Raw genomic sequence first — 21,026 nt, 5'->3', positions numbered from 1 at the left:
AGTGGTGGGATGGGCGGTGGTTGAAAGATTAGCTGTAGGTAAGGTGGGGCACCGAGATCCTATATCTATAAGAATGTACGTGTGCACGCGCGCAAGCAAGAGTTTGGAACAAGAGTGAGTGGGGTGAGAGAAGTAGAGAATGAGAGAGACGAAAACTCTGGAAGTGGGAAGAAGACTCAGTGGGGTGCAGAAAACGAAGGGGCACGGGCTCATCCTTGCCTGAAAAGCTACAGCAGCGCTCTCCGGGACACTCCCAACTCCACCGTTTCATTCATAAGTTTCTGGTCTGGAGGCCCCTCCTGGCTCCTCGGCCCAGGGGCGCGTATCCCGTACAGCAATTGGTGGACGGCAACAAAGCCTTAGCAACTGGCTCTTAGTGACCTGCGGGGCGCCTGGTAACTGGGGCGCGGGGCCGGCGCGGAGAAAGGAGCTGGGCTGTCCCTTTAAGGGATGGCCGCGGAGCCGTGAAAGTGGAGGGAGCGGAGGGAGGGCGGGGAGGAAGGCCTGGGGGCGGACCCAAGGGGAGGAGGAGGAGGAAGAGTTGCTGCTGAAAGGAGGTGGCGAAGGAGGAGCCGGAGCAGCTGCTGCCAGCCGGCGGGCACCAGAGTCCTGCCCGCTGCCTCACGAGTAGCCACGGGCGCGATCGGGGCCAGACGTCTCCTCCTCCATGATCACTTTGGGAGCCGGGGGAAGACTTTGCCCGGCCGTGAGAGCTGGTCTGCGTTTCCCAGGCGCGGCGGCGGTGGAGCAGCGGCAGCAGCCGGGTCCGAATCGGAGTGGCCACAGCCCGGGGTGTGTGCGCCCCGCTCGGAGCGTGCTCGGGTTCCCCACGGAATGTCCCCGGGGCGCCCGGCGCGCTGACCCCCCAGCCGCCTCCGCCTTCGGCGCCTGCTGCCTCTCTCGGGCGGGCTCAGTGTTCCGGACTGCAAGCTTCCCGGCTCCTGGGCACTGGGGAAGCCCCCGGGGGCGGGTAACCTCAGCTGGCCACGACCCAGCCCTCCCCCGTGCGTATCTCGCTTAAGATGGCAGCGGAGTCAGGGGAACTAATCGGGGCTTGCGAGTTCATGAAAGGTGAGGAGCAGTCGCCCGGCATCCTCCAACCCTCTGTTGACACCCCAGCTCTTCACTTCTCGCCCCTGTGTCCCAACCACTGTCTCCGGCTTCTTCTGGGGCCCCCAGCGTACTGCAATCGCTGCGCGCGCTCTTATTCCTTTTCCGTACTATCCTTTCCCCCGAGGACCCCCCGCTTCCGGCTTCTCTGTGTTTCTTGCGTCCCTCGTTCCCTCTGCAGCACTTTCGGAAGGCCTCCCAGCTCGGTAAAGAGACCGCACCGTCCTCTGCCGGGCTCCAGCACGCCGCGGCTCGAGGGGATTCTGCTCCAGGGGATCCTTTCAGTTGCCTTTATCCTACTGTTGCTGGATCTCGGTTTTCGGGACACCCCCCAACCACACCCCCTGTCTCTCCTCCCTTCCTCTTCTTGAAGTCTCCGGAGCTGTAGGGGAGAATCTCGCCTCTCTCTTCCCCTTCCGCAGAGGTCTGGAGATTTCTGAACCAAACTTGCATCTCCAGTTCAACGGGTACCCTCAGCTTCTACCTGCTCCCGCTGGCCTGAAACCAGGGAGATCAGGGAGCTTTGCACCCCACTGAGTCCGTCAGTCGGGCCCTCGACTCGCTTCTCTTAACTGGTGTGCTCTCGGATCTCTAGCTTTCCGGGAGAGATCAGGTTTCTGCAAGAATTCCACGTGTTAATGGGTCTTTAAATACCGGGTAGCAGTTGTTATTTTGATCCTAGTGTATTAGCACCCCGCTACCCCACCAGCTTCCCTGCTTCTCATGTTTTCTCCCATCTTTTAAACTTGTCTTTCAGATCGGTTATATTTTGCTACTTTAAGGAATAGACCAAAAAGCACAGTAAATACCCACTATTTCTCCATCGATGAGGAGCTGGTCTATGAAAAGTAAGTTTCTATATGTTTTTTTAATCTCAGCTATTTAACTTGTTGGCTCTTGGGTAAGGAAATGCTATGCACCTTTATGACAGTTTTATTCTCCTTCCCCAGTGGTGCAAATAACAAATCCAATTTCTTAGGCTCAGAGGCTGGGGAAGAGGTGCAGGGAAAGTTAAGGTAATTTGAACCTGTCATCACCTCATTCCTTTTAGTCCTCTGTCTATATTCTTCCTACCACCACAGTAAACTGCAACTGTAGATTCTTAACACCCCCCAGAGCAGGGCCAGGGAGAGGCACCCTCTGTCCTTGCTAGATTCTGTAATACGCATGTGAATCAGTCATAGGGTATTTATTGGAGCACCTACAGAGTACAGGGCAGGGTGTGTATTACAGGTGCTTCAGCTTTACGGTTCACAAGGCTTCTGCTGTATCTCAGGATGTTTTTGTTTGTGCAGCTCATATTTGGAAAGTGGGACACACTTAGCTGTGTCCCAGTCATGTCTATGAGTAAGATTTTACCTGGGTGGTAAATTGTTGCGTTATTTTATTTGATTGTCCCAAGCGTCACTGCATTATTTTTGCCTTTGAGGAAGTGATATAGGAGTACTGATTTACATTCTTTGGTTACTTTGGCTTTGTGGGATAAGGATTTAAGAGTGAAAGATGCATTTAGGGAATTGTTTTGTGTGAAAGACTGTTGATCTACATGAAAAAGATTATAGTATAGTAAACATTTAATTCAAAGAGAGAGAAGCAACATAATAGTAAGGAATAAGAAGGCTGAGTTGGCTTGATTATGTCCTTTTATTAAAAGAACTGGTGTTTCAGGGTAGTCAGTATATTCAAACAGAAAATTTAATTTTACTTTCTTGTTGCCTTAACCAAAAGTCCAATTATATGAACGTAGTTAAGTGAACTGTATTCATTATAGAAAGTGTCTTAGGACTTGTGCTGTTAAGGGGGATTTTGGGAGTTCTGCCTAAGGATTTGTGAGTACCACCAGGCGTTCGAAGAGTGAGAGTATTCTCAACCATCCAGAGCATATCTTTTCTTTGAGGGAAAACAATCTTTAATTGTCACTTCATCAGAGGGATTCATGAAACTGATGTCTTCAGGACATTTCTCTTACTGGTGCTGGGAGCAGGATGCTGCTTGAATGGCTGAAGCAAAAGTGGGAATGAAAGAGCCCTTTGCTGCTGCTCATGAATGCCCAGAGCTGCTGCAGCAAAAAGGTCTAAATCCCTGGTGTCAGATTACAGCTCTGCTCCTAGACAGAATGGAGTACTGCACTGCCTACTTCCTGACCTCAGGTACCTGGATGATGTCACTGCCAGCAGTGTTTCTGGAGTATTCATTCTGTTGGGAACGTGCATTGTTGTCGCTTTCTTTTTCTGTATGTAGAGTTTGGGGACCTCCCGTGAGTCTGAGGGTAGGCACAGTGTATACGCTATTATGTTCAATTCTTCAGTGATGTGCTGAAGGTTAATATGTCACTGAATTAACCCCAGGCATTAAGGTCTCAGTTGCTTCTTTTGGGATTGCTAGTTGATAGATCTAGATCTAACAGGAAATTATGTTTAGTCAACTAAACCCAGTGCTCAGTGGTCTGATTCTGATATTTATATATGAGGAAAGATTTTTGTATGATTTTAATGTTAGTATTTTAGGATAGGACTTCAAATCACATTCTTCTTATACTGATTCTACTGTATTTCTGTAAAGAAATACTTTCTTTTCTGGAAAGACCATCCAATTTATATTGTGAAATTTTGATGTCATTTGAAACTTTGATAAAGACTTTAGTCTGGGCAGAGTGTGTACATCTTTTTGTTTGAGGTGCCCAAGTACTGTGCCACAGGAGTAGCTATGGTTCTGATCACCCACAACTCCATTTTTTGGTCACCTTCAACATTATACAGGGTTAGATGATATAGTGAATACAATGAAGATGGATACATGTTACCTTCACAGAGTGCCAGAGCTGGAGGGAGAAAGACAGGACTTCAGTGAGAGAGAGAGAAAAGATAACTGCCCTAGATTCACATACACCCCCGGTGCTGGGGGGAATTCATGGCTGGGAGAACACGTTTGGTTGAGGGGTTCAGAAAAGCCTTCATGGAAGAGTTAAGACTGGTTTGCAGAATGGACAGAGATGGGAGAGGAGAGATCCCAGAAGCAGGAATAGCAAGGATGAGGAGGGAGGCTCTAGAATGTCCTCAGGGAATAGTGAGACCTCTGGTTTGCCTGGTGTGTATACAGGTTCAAATGGGGCTGTGTAATCTGAAGCTGAAAGGTCAGCTGGGCAGATTGAGTGCCAGGGTTCCCTTAGTATGCCATGGGACTCTCTTGAGGATTTGGGGGCAGTCCAGGGTATGACTGGTCCTATGCTAACTGCAAATAATGGCACATTTCATAGAGGATTTAAATGCACGCCAGGTGCTCGGTGTTCCACAACTATTTAATTTATTTTCACGTCGGTTTTTAGGCCGTTAACTGTTATTATCCTTAGTGTGCAAATGATGAGAATAAGGAACAGAGAGGTTAGGTAAAAGTAAGAAGTAGCAGACCTGGAATTTGAAATCGAGCCCTCTAGTTCTGGAGTACGTATGTGTGTTCTGTGCTTAGTCGCTCAGTTGTGTTTGACTCTTTGCAACCCTTTGGACTGTAGCCCTCCAGACTCCTCTGTCTGTGGGATTCTCCAGACAAGAATACTGGAGTGGGTTGCCATTTCCTTCTCCAGGGGATCTTCCTGACCCAGGGACTGAACCCAAGTCTCCTGTGTCTTCTGCGTTGCAGGCAGATCCTTTACCACTGAGCCATCTGGGAAACCCTAGAGTACCTATATCCTCTCTCAAAAAACTAATATGATAGCATCATTTTGGACAGATTAGAGAGGAAGTAGAGCCCGTTAGAGAAATTCTGAAATGTTCAGGGGGAAGAAATAAATGCCTTGATTAGAACTGGTGGCAATGGTGGTGGAAAGAAGAGCTCTGAATCCATGTGACTTGGCAACAGATCAGGTATGTGGGTTGGTGTGGTGCTGAGGAAAAAGAGGGGTCCAAGACATCTTTTAGACAGCCTGGGTCACAGTAAACCTGCTGAGACCATTGACTGAAACAAGAAGTAGGGCAGAAGAACTGGCTTTTGTGGGGAGAGCAGGCGTTTCCGTATTGGTCAGGTTGGAAGGAGGGAGTTTATGGGACGTGCACATCAGGGTTGGATATCACATAAATTAGAAGTCCTTAAATTTGGAGGTTTTCCTCCAAAAGATGATAAAGCTGTGAGAATGATGTAATTTCTGGGAGACAGAGAAAAATATCAAGGGCTGTATTTCATAGGCATGACCAGGATGAGAGGAACCAAGGGAAAGAGGTAGTAATAAGCAGCCGAAAAGGTGGATCAATGCTGAAGGAGAGAGAAGAGAGGGGAGAGGAACAGACACAGTGGAATCCATCCTGTCAGCACTGCTTTTAGGACACATTGAATTAGAGAGACCACAGAGGCCTTTGAAGGATGAGTAATATCAGGGTTCTTCTATGACAGATAGCTTATGGGGAGGAAAACCTGGCCTATTATATCAGATTGTAATTCTCTAAGGAAAGGAGAGGGCTTGCCTGATGGCTCAGCGGTAAAGAATCTGCCTTCAATGCAGAAGCCTCAGGAGACACAGGTTCGATCCTTGGGTTGGGAAGATCCCCTGGAGGAGGGCATGGCAACCCCCTCCAGTACTCTTGCCTGGAGAATTCCATGGACAGAGGAGCCCGGTTGGCCATAGTCCATACTGAACTGACTTAGCATGCCTGCAAGGAAAGGAGAATATTAGTATATGTGATCACACAGAGCCTTATACAGCCCTATATCTGTGTACTTATTTTCAGAATGTGTAAGTGAAATGCTGCCTTTTTGGCTAAATTATCATCCTGGAAATGCAACTATTATTTTTTGAATTAAATACATCAACAAATATTTAAATAGTAAGGCTTTGTTCCTCTTAAAGAAACTATGGGCAAAATTTCTCCCAGCCAAAATTTTAGAACTGTTTTCAAGCTGACTTTGCCTGTGGGGTTGTTGGAGTGGGGTGCCCGCTGTAGTGATACCCCACACCTCTGAGTTGGATCTGGGAAGGCAGTAAAGGCCCTGACGTTTCTTAATCCTGGTTTGGTAGCTACCAGCCCTGACACCTGTCAGGGCAGGAGACATAGATTGGCAACCCAGACCCACAGGTGCATCCGCTACCCCCACCTGGCAACTGTCGGAGAAGCTAGTGGAGAAGGGTTAACAAAGGGGCCTTATGAGATCCCAACTATCTATTAGAAATGAATTTTCTCTTTGAATTTTAAACAGAAATTACCACATTAGTATAAAGGCATGAGCAATTTTAGTAAAATATGGTTGACAATAAAGCATACATTTATCCTTGAGTTATGATTTCACAGATCAGAATTAAAATCAGAGTATAAACTACCACACTTGTGGGGAAAATGTAGTCCCCCCCAAAAAGGGAACCTTTTAAAGATTTGTCTGTATTTGATTAAGCTATAAATAATGCACAACTTTCCAGAAAGGCTAGCTCTTTGGTTTTGGAATTGGGCTGTGTAATCCAAATAGGGGCTTACTTTTTATAACTTGGCTCAAATTCCTTTTGGCTCGAAAGTTAACAAAATCAAATATGTTAATTGTTATAACTTTGTGGGCCCCTCCTAACAGTGATGGGTATAGAGTTGAATGTCTATGCATAGAAAGGAGATTGTAGAAGTCTTGTCCATTTTCCTTTCTTCTGTTTTCGTGTTTGCAAAGGTACTGAAAATGCAGGAGAGAACTCTTCATGGACATACTCTGGGGACTGCATATTAAGCAGTTTCTGAAATGATTCAAAGAATTTCACCAAATGGTTTAGCATGGAAGAATGAGCAGCCTCTAATGAGGACTAATTAACTAACTTGAAGATTTAAATAATTTGAAATGTCCAATTTTCATTTAAGCTTTATTAAAGTAGCCTGATACTAATGCAACTGGGAATTTTGGGATAAATAATTTATAAAAGAATGATTTCTTACATGTAGCTTGTAGCATAGGCTTGAGTTGAAATGTGAGACTAGGACATCTTTGAGAGAAAGACAGAAAAACTTCCCTTGCCCGGAAATATTGTAGGAATAGAAGATTTAGGTTAGATTGAGGTAGGAAGAAACTCTTTGTTTTTTCAGTTTTTATTTTGAATTTAATGTGTAACAAGTAGGCTAATGTCACGAAAAGCCGAATCCACCTAAGCATATGAACATACACAGATATGCGCAGAAATGTGATCTTATATAGAGCCTTGAAAGTGAAGGTTGCTCAGTTGTGTCTGACTCTGTGGCCCATCAGACTCCTCTGTCCATGAAATTCTCCAAGCAAGAGTACTAGAGTGGGTAGCCGTTCCCTTCTCCAGGGCATCTTCCTGACCCAAGGATCGAACCTGAGTCTCCTGCATTGAGCCAGGTTCTTTACCTTCTCAGCCACCAGGGAAGCCCCTGGGCCTAGAGCCTTAGGGCCATCATTTGGTACCTCAAATCTCTGTGATATAGACAGAACAGGAGATAGAGTTGAATTCAGAGACACATTTCACCAGGAGAATAAAAATAAAATTATAGCAGCAGCTAATATTTATAGTCCCATGACAAGCTAATATTTATAGCCCTATGACAAGCAGTGTTCTTTATATACATTAACTCAACCTTGGGAACAACCCTAGGAGTTAGGTGCTATTATTGTCACCTATCTATATTGCTTTATAGATGAGGAAACTGAGACTCAGAGAGGATTATGTAGATCTGAAGGTCATTGAGCTAGTAAGTTTACCCCGAAGTCATGCTCTCAGTCGTGCTTCCAGCAAGTTCCCATTTGTCCTGAGCCTGAGGCTGGTAAAGAGGGTGGAGAACAGCTTTGCCCCTCCCTGGCTCATGTGACCCTTCTAACTTGAGTGGTGATGGCTTTGGCAAGGAATGGGCTGCTGACATTGTGTACACAAATTTCTGTCCAGGCTGTATCTGGGTATGTGTGGTAGTAATTAAAATGTTTTCCCGCAACTCCACTTTTGTGGATATGAATTAGCTTTTTCTCCTTTCAGTGGACTGCCCTGCCTAAAAGAGAGAGAGAAAATAAATTGAGTTAATTATCATTGTATGTTAATAGGAGAGGTGAAAACAAAAGAAGCCCAGTTTTTATAAGCTTATGAAAATTCTTTGCAGGCAGACTGTGAAATGTTCTTGCTGCTTAACCGGTGTCACTTAAGAAGTAATGATTTGTGCATAGAATTCTCCTGAAAACTCAGAAAACTTCAGCTTTTAAAAGGTAGTATAGGTTTCTACTTTCTTCCCCTTTTCTCCTTTCTCTCATCCTAATCTTGCAGAAATAACAGTTTTGTTCAGGGCCACTTATTCCATTCTGTTTTGAACACAAGAGTTTTAGGTGTGTGCTTATGTATGTGTACCTGTGTATATAACCGGGATTATTATGCTGCGTGCATCATGAGGAGATAGATATCTGTATACATTCACCACTTCCCTGGTGGCTCAGACAGTAAAACTGTCTGCCTACAACTCAGGAGACCCGGGTTTGATCCCTGGGTTGGGAAGATCCCCTGGAGAAGGAAATGGCAACCCACTCCAGTACTCTTGCCTTGAAAATCCCATGGACGGAGGAGCCTGGTAGGCTACAAGTCCATGGGGTTACGAAGAGTGGGACACGACTGAGCAACTTCACTCATTTCACTTATACATTCATCAGTCAGTTCTTAATTCTGTGACCCACTAGAGTCAACTTTTATTTTCAGGATACTGATTTATTAAATACTTGCTGTTTTGACCTCTTTGGCATCCACAAAGGGGTTGTCGATTTCTGTTCTTCATAAGGACAAATTGTTACTCAGTTCTTTCAGTTTGCTCGAGACAAGCTTGGTGAAAATGCAAAATTTAACTGAGATGCTGAGGACTCAGTTAAAACTGACAGGGCTAGTCTTAATCAGGAAGCCTGAGAAGGGATTCAAATGGATTGGAGGAGAGTCCTGTGAGGAGCTGTGTGCCGTCCAAGTTCTTTGTTGGCCAAGTCACCACAGGGCGGCTTCATTATTGTGTTTGAAGTAGATCCCTAAGACATCAGATGTTCTCATTTGTAAGTTCATAAACACATTCCAAAGCCGAAAGTAAATGACTTACACTTAGCCACAGCTTAGTGCATCTTTGTGCTTTAAAAGGAAAGAGAGAAAGAAAAAAAGGCTCTTGACATGTTGTTATGGGTAGTGAAAAAAGCATAATTTAAAAGTTGTAGGTGGTTGGAAATAGAGGAAACAGTGCAGTACTGTGGTTGATACTTTGTCCTTCCACTGCAGAGGCACGGGTTTGATCCCTGGCAGAGGGACTAGGATCCCTCATGCCGCATGGCGGGGCCAAAAAAAATAAAAATAAAAAACACCCACTCCCCCCAAAACAAACATGAAATATTTAGATAGGATAGATTTCGGTACAGAGCAGTATGCTAATGCTTTGGGAATACGCAAATACAGAAAGAAGGAAGTGTAAACAAATACAGGCAAGAAATGACAAAAGTTGTAAATGAATGTATTAAAAATCCAAGAAAGGAAGAGATATTACTTCCCAGAGTGATAAAGACTTCATAGAGTGATATTTGAACTAGCTTTTGAAGGGTGTGTAAGAGTGAAGAGTATATTTTATGATCTCTGTGAGGACAAGTACCGCCTATTTTTGCTCACCACTGTATGCATATATCTAGCACGGAGCCTGGCTTAGAGGGTGTACAAGAAATTTTAGCTGAATGAATGAGAGATGAAGGGAAGAAAGAAAGATTTCAGTGTTGGGGAATATCAAGATTTTGTTAGGTGAGGCAAAATACTTGAAGTGCAGAGAGGTCATGGGTGAGGCTGGACTCATGGTTGGGGACTGGCTTATGGAAAGCTGTTTGGATCTCAGCTCTGCTGGTTTATGAATGACCCAGGGAGACTGAGCAGAGCTCTGCTCAGGACAAGTACTCCCTCGACTGGGAGGTGTGGCAAGACTGGATTATGGTTACAGCAATGGGAACAAAGGCTAGGTGGGAGAGAGGCTAGAGGGGATGGATTGACTGTATTTGAGGCATTTGAGGGGTCAGGGCAATTGAAGGTTAAGTTCAAGATTCATGGTTTGGATGATTGGGAAAAAGTGACACTTTAAAGTAGGGCATGTATGTAAATCAGAAGGAGAAGCTACCTTTTTGTTGCTTTATTTGGGGGATGGGGAAGGGAAATAAAAAGGGGAGTCTATAATGAAAGTAAAAGAGGAGTCATTGTCTTTTGTGATCTTTAAGCAGAAAATAGACAATGCCTGCCCTGGGTATCCAGCTATTTCCTTGTTTTAAAAATCTGGGGAGTTGGGTGGGACAGCTGATCTCAAGTTCCTTTCTGGCTCATTGATTTGAAGTGGGCTTAAGTGTGGAGTTCACTGTTTCTTTAAAAAATTTTTAAGCTTTAGTTTCAATTTACATTAAAATAGTTGGTTTTGTTAATCGACTCAGTACTTCCAGGACCACCAAAGAATCAGCTCTTGAATGAGAACCATCAAAAATATTTTATTTATTAAAGCATGTAATAATCCCAGCCTTTGACAAACTTGGAAACATCTGGTAAAGCATCACAATTATTTGTGATCATCAGTGAATTTCCTTTATGGAAAATAGTTTCACAAGCTATAGTTTTTGAATGAAGTATTTCATTTATTAATTTAATATTTTGGTGTTAAAGATCTTCATAGCCTATTGATGAACTGAAGAATTTGCTAGTTTGGACATGTTCTTCTTTTATAAAATTTAATTTTCTTTTGAGAACCAGAAGAGATGGTATATTTCAAATTTGCTCTCCTTGCTACATATACTCTTACAATGCATATACTCTTATCTAGTCTTGTATGGAAATGTGGGATTTCAGTAGGGCAGCTTCTACAAAAAGATGGAAAATTACATCTTGAAATATCAAAGTAGTTTTGTAATTTATGGGAACCTTTCTAAAATAAATCTACATTGTTGCTTTCGTAAAGAATTTACTGATTATGATTTACTTATTTTTTCTGTGAGACTTTATTACTATGAGTATATTGGTTGTACAGTTTCATTGTAATCCAGGTATAGTTTTAGGAGCTCCTAAAGGTGGCTGAGGCCGTAAAGAATTTGCCTGCATTGTGGGAGATCTGGGTTCGTTCCCTGGGTTGGAAGATCCCCTGGAGTAGGAAATGGCAACCTGCTCCAGTATTCTTGCCTGGAAAACTCCATGGGCAGGGGACCCTGGTGGGCTACAGTCCATAGATTGCAAAGAATGGGACACAATTGAGCACCTGAGCAAGTGACTGATCACAGCACAGCGCAAGGAATAAAGAGATCTCTGCTTAAGTATCAGATTTGCTAAACATCTTTTATTTCGTAGACATCTTGTATCTTTTAGTGTTTTTAATCTAGTTAGTTTTTGTTGATGAATAACTCACCTGAGTACTTTCTAGGTGTTACTTACTGTTGGATTATGTACGTTAGTCGCTCAGTTGTGTCTGACTCTTTTCGACCCCATGGACTGTAGCCCACCAGGCTCCTCTGTCCGTGGGAATCTTCAGGCATCCTGGAGTGGGTTGCTATGCCCTTCTCCAGGGATCTTTCTGGCCCAGGGATAGAACCCAGGTGCCCGCATTGTGGGCAGATTCTTTACAGTTTGAGTTATTAGCTTTTGACATTTCTATCAATGTACCAGCAGCCACCAATAGCTGCCTCCTGCCTATGGTCTGTCTGATGAGTCTAATATGCTATGGGCATAGAAACCAGATATCATGTTTTATTAGCCTTTGGTGCAGTATAAGGCTAAACAGACTTCCAAGTGAGTTGGAGACTCTCATAAATATTGCTAAAGGGCATGGGTTTGTGGCAGGCTTTAAAAGAAATAATATGCCTTACTTGTGATTCTCATTTATATTCTTGATTGAGATTTCTGAATTGGGGATCCTTGTATAACTGATTTCTGATTCTACACATTTCTTGTTCTTTTAAGAGAGTGTGAAATTGATATAGCACTTATCTTTAGTCCTCATAATCAAATTGTTGATCATCTGTAGCTGAATTAATCTGAAATGCTAAAAGCATTTTATTTTTATCTAAGTGTGATGCAAAGAAAAAGGGTTAAAAAGGTCTCTTGTAAGGAGCTGTGAATAGTGGGATTGTAAAATAGTGCCTTTTCTGTTCTGCCAGACACTTCAGTGTCAAATGTACTTCATTCTGTATGCTCTATAGCAGATTGCCTACAGCTCTAGAAAACTCAAAAGTAAAGTTTTAGGATGATTTTAGCTTGGCAAAACTCTCAGATGCCACTGAAGGGGCTGCTAAGCCAAAAAAAAGGAGTTGGGATGATGTATAGTTGGGGTGAGTCTTTTTAGACTGGGGGCCACTTCTGGAGCAGGTCAGATGTAGAGCAAGCCAGACTCTGTGTGACCCTATGGACTGTAGCCCACCAGGCTTCTCTGTCCATGGGATTCTCCAGGCAAGAACACTGGAGTGGGTTGCTATGCCCTCCTCCAGCGGATCTTCCAGACCCAGGGATTGAACCTGCATCTCTGGCATCTCCTGCGTTGGCAGGTGGGTTCTTTACCACTTTCACCACTTGGGAAGCCCTAGTAATAAAGATACAGGGGTAGGGTAGACTGTGGTGGGGGGGAGAAATGGGTGTCCCCCAGTTCTCCCTGCACTAGAGAGGTGGATGGCCTCCCATTCTCGATCCTCTTCCCTCTCCTTTCCTTCTTAGGTTATTTTTGTCAATTTTTTTCTGTCTAGTCCAGTTTTGTACCCAAAGCCAATACAATGTGCTACCTGATATCTTTCCCCAGATTTAACCTGGTTTAGAAGGATTAAATGGAAGAAGACAACAGTTTTGCAGATGAACCAATCATGTCAACATATCATTCATTTACTCAGTCATCTGTGCCAGGTGCTAGGGATACATTACTTACTGAGCAGATTTTAACGCAGCCCTTGTTCTCATGGAGTTTATTGTCTGGTGGGCCTTAGGGAGGCTATTAATGAATATTCAGATATCGGACAGTCTGTAAACTCTCTCAAGGAAAGACCTATGATTCTTTGGAAGCACATAAGAATAGGACCTGGCCTGTAGGATGGAGTGGTGTGTGTGTGTGTGTGTGTGTGTGTGTGTGTGTGTGTGTGTGTGTGTGTGTGTGTGAGTGAAGTGGGGTGAGGGTGGAGGTGGGGATACAGATGGAGGAGGGATCAGAGAAGAATTTCCTGAGAAAGTGTGACTGGAGCTGAGTCCTGAAGGGTAAATGGATATTAATTAGGCCAAGGAGGGTAATGTACGAAGGGCCTGAGGCAGGAATGAAAAGAAGTAGCTTGCTTGGAGCTTACTAGTACTGAAATGGAAATGGTACAAAATGAGGCCCCAAAGAGAAATAGGTGGGGGCTATATCATCCTGGCCTCACAGACAAGCTTCAGGGTTTTGGTTTTAATTCCAAGAGTTTAGAGGGGTAATGTGATCATTGCCAGATGTTAGAGTAATTATTTTCCTTTTCAGGGCCTCTCTTGCTTTATGACATGTGAGGAGGGTTAGTCTTTTATGTATAGGGGATCAGTCACCAATCTGTTTTCTACCAAAGTCACATGTATACTCTCTGCATAGCTGTCTTGCCTTTAATACCTGCCACTGAATAAAGGGGTTAATTTACACTGCTTGAGAATGTTTCTATGGGAGTGAATTTTAATCTTGCCAGTGCATTCCTGAAGAAGTCTTCTTTTGTTTTCATTAATCTGAGACTCAAAGTGGGAGTGTTTAATTAATTGACTTGCTTCAGAAAGGGAACTCACAGGATTACAGAGCTCGGTGCTGAAGGTTCTCTGATACGTTTAGTCTTGTCTTCGTTGTTGTTGTTCGGTGGTTAAGTTGTGTTCTACTGTTCGCAACCCCGTGGACTGCAGCACTCCAGGCTTCCATGCCCTTCATTATCGTCCAGAGTTTGCTCACATTCATGTTCGTTGAGTCAGTGATGCCATCCAACCATCTCATCCTCTGCCACCTCCTTCTCTTTTTGCCCTCAGTCTTTGCCATCATCAAAGTCTTTTCCAGTGAGTCAGCTCTTCACATCAGGTGGCCAGAGTATTAGAGCTTCAGCTTCAGCATCAGTCCTTCCAATGAATATTCAGGGTTGTTTCTCTTTAGGATTGACTGGTTTGCCCTCTGCTCAGTCCAAGGGACTCTCAAGAGTCTTCTCCAGCTCCACAATTTGAAAGCCTCAATTCTTCAAAGCTCAGCCTTCTTTATGGTTCAACTCTCAGATCTGCACATGACTGCTGGAAAAACCATAGCTTTGAATATATGGACCTTTGTCAGCAAAGCGATGTCTCTGCTTTTTAATATGCTGTCTAGGTTTGTCACATAACTTTCCTTCCAAGGAGCATCTTTTAATTTTATGGCTGCAGTCACTGTCTGCAGTGATTTTTTAAAATAAAATCTGTCACTGCTTCCGCTTTTGCTCCTTCTGTTTGCCATGAAGTGATGGGACCAGATACCATGATCTTAGTTTTTTGAATGTTGAGTTTCAAGCCAGCTTTTTCACTCTCCTCTTTCACCCTCATTAAGAGGCTGTTTAATTCCTCTTCATTTTCTGCCATTAAAGTGATATCACCTGCATATCTGAGGTTGTTGATATTTCTCCCAGCAATCTCAATTCTAGTTTGTGATTCATCCAGCCCAGTATTTCTCATGATGTACTCTGCATGGAAGTTAAATAAGCAGGATGACAATATACAGCCTTGACACACTCCTTTCCCAATTTGGAACCAGTCTGTTGTTCCATGTCTGATTCTAACTGTTGCTTCTTGACCTGCTTACATGTTTCTCTTGGCTTTAAGGCAAAGTGGCAGCATTAACCCATTTTACAGAAGCAGCAGCTGGAGCCTCGGGTAGCCCTGCTACTTGCCCCAGATTAATAAGTAAGTTAGTAGGTGGAGAAGAGTTCCACATATTCCCAGTGTTTTGTATCTGGACGTCCCTAAAACCCTGGATAATGCACCAAAAGACAGGAGTGAGAGTTGATGTTGGGATTCTCTCCTTTCTTTGTGATCTCAACAAATGTCAGACTTTATGTAGGTAAATAAATAGTAGTGATGTCAAGTTTTCCTATCTTACAAAGCTTCTCTCTGAACTGTTGGTTTGTTCCCTGCTGCTGCTGCTGCTGCTAAGTTGCTTCAGTCATGTCCGACTCTGTGCGACCCCATAGACGGCAGCCCACTCGGCTCTCCTGTCCCTGGGATTCTCCAGGCAAGAATACTGGAGTGGGTTGCCATTTCCTTCTCCTGTGCATGAAAGTGAAAAGTGAAAGTGAAGTCGTATCCGACTTCTAGCGATCCCGTGGACTGCAGCCTACCAGGCTCCTCCAGCCATGGGACCTTAACGGCAAGAGTACTGGAGTGGGTTGCCATTGCCTTTTCCAGCTATGTTGAAAGCACAGTGAATTTCAGGGAGAAAGCTGTGAGGATCTTCCCCTTCTCTGAGGGGGATACTCTGAGAGAAATGCCTTCTGAACCCAGACCCAACACACTGAGAGAGCAGAGTGCATCACTTAGAGTGAGTAGATCTTGAGAAACATTTGAACTGTTGAATAGTTTGTCCAGTATGAATAACCAGAGTCATGAACAATCTAGGCTGTTTTTAATATATATTCTATAATAGCCATATAGAATGACTGTGATAGGAAAATGTAATATAATATAATAGGTGGAAAGAACTTTGGAAGCTAATTGAGCATTTTCATTCAATAGATGAGAATATGGAGTTGCAGAGAGGCTAAGATTTCAGCCCAGGGGCACTGAGTGGTTCAGTTGGGACTGGAACCCCTTGCTTTCCAATGGTCTTTAGTTTTCCATCAGTCTGTAGTTGACTGATGTGTGGCTGGGAAGCTTCTTAGATGTGTAGCTTTTCTACCCTAGAAAGTTGATATCATTGTGACTGTGGTTTATTGCACATGAGCAACAACTCAGAATTGTACTTTGATCTTAAGTTAGTGTTTGCTGAGCATTTGAGGCCTTTTTGAATTTTGATTGTTGTGAGTTTCAGCTATGTACAGGATCTTTATCATCAGACTGGAGGGCTGATAAATTTTAGTAATAGGGGAAATATTAGGTGTAGCATGTAGCCTGGAGGACTGTGCTGATTAATTTCACCAAAATTTTGCACATATGAACATACACACATGCACACATGTCACTGTCCTTTGGAGGAGACTGCTGTCTTAGTGCTTATCAGTGGTAATTATATTTGTCTGTCTTTGGGTGGTGAGTCCATGTGCTTAAGAACTGGTGATCAGCAGGTTCTCAGTGATATTTGAGTAATGGAATGAGATGAAACATGTCAGCAGTGCTGATAAAAGAAAAATGAAGAGTTGGCATGCCTTATAATGATCTTACAGACTTTTAAATATTTTTGGTATGGACAGCACTGTTTAATTAATATGTTAACTTTTAGTGCCTTGCTCACGGTAGGTGGTCAAAATTTTGTTTAGTGAGTATTGCTTGGAATATAGTTTATCTTTTTTGCTGAAGAATTGAAAATTTTCAGAGGAAACTTCTGATACATCAAATAAGGTATCAGGAGGGAAGGGACATAGGTATATCTACGGCTGATTCATGTTGATGTATGGCAGAGACCAACACAATACTGTAAAGCAATTTTCCTCCAGCTGAAAAAGAAAAACGGCAGCGAAAAAGAATAAGACACAACTGTACTGTAAACAGTGATTCCTCTAGGAATGGGCCCACTTAAATTAGAGTTTGTTAGAAAAGCCAAACACAACACAAAATAATGATGCATTGGAATTGTCATGGATCTCATGAGAAGAGGTAGACACGTTGGGTATAATAGAAATGCTTCTAGACCCAATTTTTTTTTGGGGGGGATTTAATTTTTGGCTACACCCTGCAGCCTAGTTCCCTGACCTGGGATTGAACCAGTGCCCCTCCACTGGAAGGTGAAGTCTTTAAACACTGGGCTGTAGGGGAAGTTCCTAGGCTTAACTTCCATTTCCTTAAAATCAGTGGGTCATGGGTGACCCTGATCACCATTTGCTCTGTCCTTGGGCTCCCGTTTCTTCATCCTGTTCACATGACCCTCCCTTCCCTTTCTTCCCCACTTGTAGGACTCCAGTTCTTTTAATTTCTTTTCTATCAAAACAGGGGAGAATTTGATTTTAGCTATGTAACACTTACTGAATAAAAGTAAGTGTTGATTTTCACTTAAAAATTCAGGAGTTTCATTCTAGATATTGACCTATAATTTGCCAACCTTACAAGGGGAAATTTGTATATAGATACAACATATATTGGAAAAGGAAATGGCAACACACTCTAGAATTCCTGCCTGGGAAATCCCATGGACAGAGGAGGCTGGTGGGCTATAGTCCATGGGGTTGCAAAAGAGTCAGACATGACTTAGCAACTAAACAACAACAATGATATATATGTATTGATAAGGGATAGATATATAGACAAAGGATATTTACTCATGTGTTCATTCATGCATTCATTTGGAGGAGTAGCTCGGTACTCTACAATAATAAAATAATACATCCATGGTTTTCCTTGCCCAAAGGAGATGTTTCCTCTCATTCTAGCAAAAGTCTGGGCCCTTGCTTGGCTGTGGCTCTGGTGACTTCCTTTCTGGGAGTTGCCAAAAAGGAGATGACACTATCAAGAGTCGTTAACCTCAGGCTTAGGAGCCCACTCAGCCCTTGGGTTTCTTTATTGCATCTCTGCAGGGCTTATCTGTGCCATTTCTCCTCCCCATTTTCAGTGTCCCCAGGTTGATGACCTTCCAGTTCTCTTCTACCCTGAGCCCAATTCTTTTATTCTCCTGCCTTGGTTACAAGTTACCATAGTACATATTTCATGCCTTGGAGCAATTATTTCAATTGTTACCAATTGATTTTTCTGTTTTCGCATTTCCTTCTAGCTAATGGTCTGTCTTGTAAATGCATTTCCATTTTCCCCACCTCGGGTGAGGAAAATTCTTACAAAGATACATGTTGTAGGGAGGTGTCTTCTTTGTTCCTGGCATTTTATTGTACCTAAGTCAGTGACAACCTTTCTTGGTGTGAGCAGTGAGCAGCTGTGATTGGTTTTTCAGTGCTCTGGACATTTTTGAAATGTATTTAGCTTGTTAGAAAATTATATATATATATATATATATATATAATATATATGCATACATATATATGTATGCTTTAGTCATGTCTGACTCTTTGCAACCCTGTGGACTGTAGCCTACCAGGCTCCTCTGTCCATGGAATTTTCCAAGCGAGAATACTAGAGTGGTTTTCCGTGCCCTCCTCCAGGGAATCTTCCAGACCCAGGGATTGAACCCGTGTCTCTTATATCTCGTGCACTAGCAGGCGGGTTCTTTACCACTAGCTCCACACTATATTATTATAAATACATGTATATGCTTAGAACTGTAAGCACTGTAAGGAAAGGATATATAAAATGACCTTAAGATAGAGTTTGTTGGCTTTATACTTGTCTGTGACAGTTCTGAACTTTGAAGACCTGTTCTCAATTGCTCTTGGCTGTGCAGAATGTGTTTTAAATTATATTTATTTATCTTTGTGCTGGGTCTTCGTTGCTGTGCAGGCCTTTTTTCTCTAGTTGAGGCAAGTGGGAGCTACTGTCTAGATGCGGTGTGCAGGCTTCTCACTGTGGGGTCTCCTGCTGTAAAGCACAGGCTCTAGGCACGTGGGCTTCAGCAGCTGTGGCTCGCAGGCTCCAGAGTGTGAGCTCAGCAGTTGTGGTGCATGGGCTTCGTTGCTCCACAGCATGTGGAATCTTTCCAGAGCAGAGTTCCGTGTCCCCTGCATTGGCAGACAGCTTTTCAGCCACTGGACCACCAGGGAAGCCCCTCTAGTTATTTTAAATAATTTATTATTTATTTATATATCTCTAGTAGTGTTAGTTGCTCAGTCATGTCCGAGTCTGCAATCCCACGGACTGTAGCCCACTAGGCTTCTCTGTCCATGGGATTCTCCAGACAAGGATACTGGAGTGGATTGCCATGCCCTTTTCCAGGCGATCATCCCAAACCAGGGATCGAACCTAGGTTTCCTGCATTGCAAGCAGATTCTTTACTGTCTGAGCTACAGGGAAGGTATATATCTCTAGTTGTTTGTTATTTTTGTTTTTATTTCTTTAAAAAAAAATCTTGATCAGTATCAGCTCTCAGCCCAGAAGATTTTCTGCAGGGATGGAAATGTTCCATTTCTGTATTGTACAACTTGGTAGCCACTGGCCACATGTGGTTTTTGAACTCTTGATATGGGCTAATAAGATGGGAGAACTGAATTTTTAATTAATTAATTTACTTGACTGAAATTAATTAATTAATTTATTTATCTTCAGTTAATTTAAATAGCCACATGTGGCTAGTGGCTGCCATATTGGAAAGTGCAGATCAATTTAAGAATAACGTCTATATTTGATTTACTTTTTTCTGTGTTATTGGAGTATACCAATTTATTTTCATGGTTTTGGTGAAGTAAGTTTGTTCATTAACCATGTACTTCCAAAAGTACTCATGGCTAAACTGGCTGTAATGTTAGAAACAGCTTTGAGTTTGGGATTGAAGTTGGTTTGTAATGGTTAGTATGAAATTAGAGATGACTTGAATTCTTTATGCTTTCCTAAACTTTGTTCACAGTGAGTTAAAAAAGCTGAAATAATCTTCACTAAAGATTCTAGATTTACCTTAAAATTCTACATCTCAATATTTATGTTCAAGTAGCAAAAGAATCAGATATATTAGTTAAGAGTTTTTCTTACAGTAACCCAAGGACAAGGAGATCTATGTGATAGAAACAGGCTGCCTTAACCAGTGCTGATAGGTGTTTATTTGCACAGTCCATTCATTTTGCTTCTCTTGAGTGAATTCTTGTCAACAGGGCTTAACTGGTCAGTAATTAAATGTTATAGGTATAGTTCCTTTTGGATTCATGGGTATTTTGTTTATACTTAGAGCACAATATCACACTGGGGCCTTTAGAAATAGATCAAGCATTTTTAATTTCAAATTGTTGCAGCTTTCCTTTTTTGGCAACTCTACTCAACTCTCATGAAGCCTGTGTGGAGGGACACCTAATTTTCGTGTTACCTTTACATGTAAATTACATGTTACCAAAATATTGTCAAGTTGTCTGACATGGTAAAATAAACAAGTTTAGTACTCTTTGCTTAAGTAAGGCAGGAGACTGGTGACAGACCTGTAATGACATATCTATGATAGTGTATTTTGGGTAACAGAAAAAATTAAATAAACCCTAATTTTTATTTAAAAAACTTAAATAAGGGTCTTTTGGGGATGCTTTTTTTTGGAAAACGTGTTGATATTTAGTAAACTTATGGTCTAGGTTAAATTGAATTTGGTCATTAATGAGCAAAATATTCATAATGCAGACTCATTTCTGTCTGGGAGTGTTGCTCAGTCATATCTGACTCTTTGTGACCCCATGGACTGTAGCCTGCCAGGCTCGCCTTGTCCATGGAATTCTCCAGGCAACAATGCTGCAGTCTGTAGCTGTTCCCTTCTCCAGGGTGTCTTCCCAACCCAGGGTTTGAACCCAGGTCTCCCACATTGCAGACAGATTCTTTACCATCTGAGCCACCAGGGAAGCAGACTCATTTGCTAAAGTTTATTATGAGCAGTATATTCTTCTAAGCATATTAGGCATGAGATACTATCTCTGAGTGAGAAGCTTACTCTATAGTTGGCCAGGTAGAATCCACACTTAAAAAGATAATTCATAGTATGTGATAGTATATGAAAAGAAAGTGAAAGTCGCTCAGTTGTGTCCAGTTCTTTGCAACCCCAGAGACTATACAGTCCATGGAATTCTCCAGGCCCAAATACTGGAGTGGGTAGCCTTTCCCTTTTCCAGGGAATCTTCCCAATCCAGGGATCAAACCCAGGTCTTCCACATGGCAGGTGGATTCTTTACCATCTGAGCCACAAGGGAAGCCCAAGAATACTGGA

The 21,026-nt window shown here is 42.8% G+C and overlaps 1 protein-coding gene across 2 annotated transcripts in view; it reads left to right on the top strand.

Annotated features, from left to right (window-relative positions):
• The first annotated feature begins 1,022 nt into the window (after positions 1–1,022).
• CDC14A (cell division cycle 14A) overlaps positions 1,023–21,026 on the top strand; it is a 183,090-nt gene continuing 163,086 nt past the window's right edge. For both annotated transcript variants that reach the window (XM_068964128.1, XM_068964127.1), the window contains exons 1-2: positions 1,023–1,071; positions 1,868–1,958. In XM_068964128.1, the coding sequence (XP_068820229.1) occupies positions 1,023–1,071; positions 1,868–1,958 (140 nt within the window). The remainder of the gene's footprint in view (positions 1,072–1,867; positions 1,959–21,026) is intronic.

The sequence above is a fragment of the Capricornis sumatraensis genome, chromosome 2, assembly GCF_032405125.1.
Source record: "Capricornis sumatraensis isolate serow.1 chromosome 2, serow.2, whole genome shotgun sequence".
Taxonomy (NCBI): Eukaryota; Metazoa; Chordata; class Mammalia; order Artiodactyla; family Bovidae; genus Capricornis; species Capricornis sumatraensis.
Note: the sequence above shows the minus strand (reverse complement) of the source record. Positions and strands in the feature narration are given on the sequence as shown.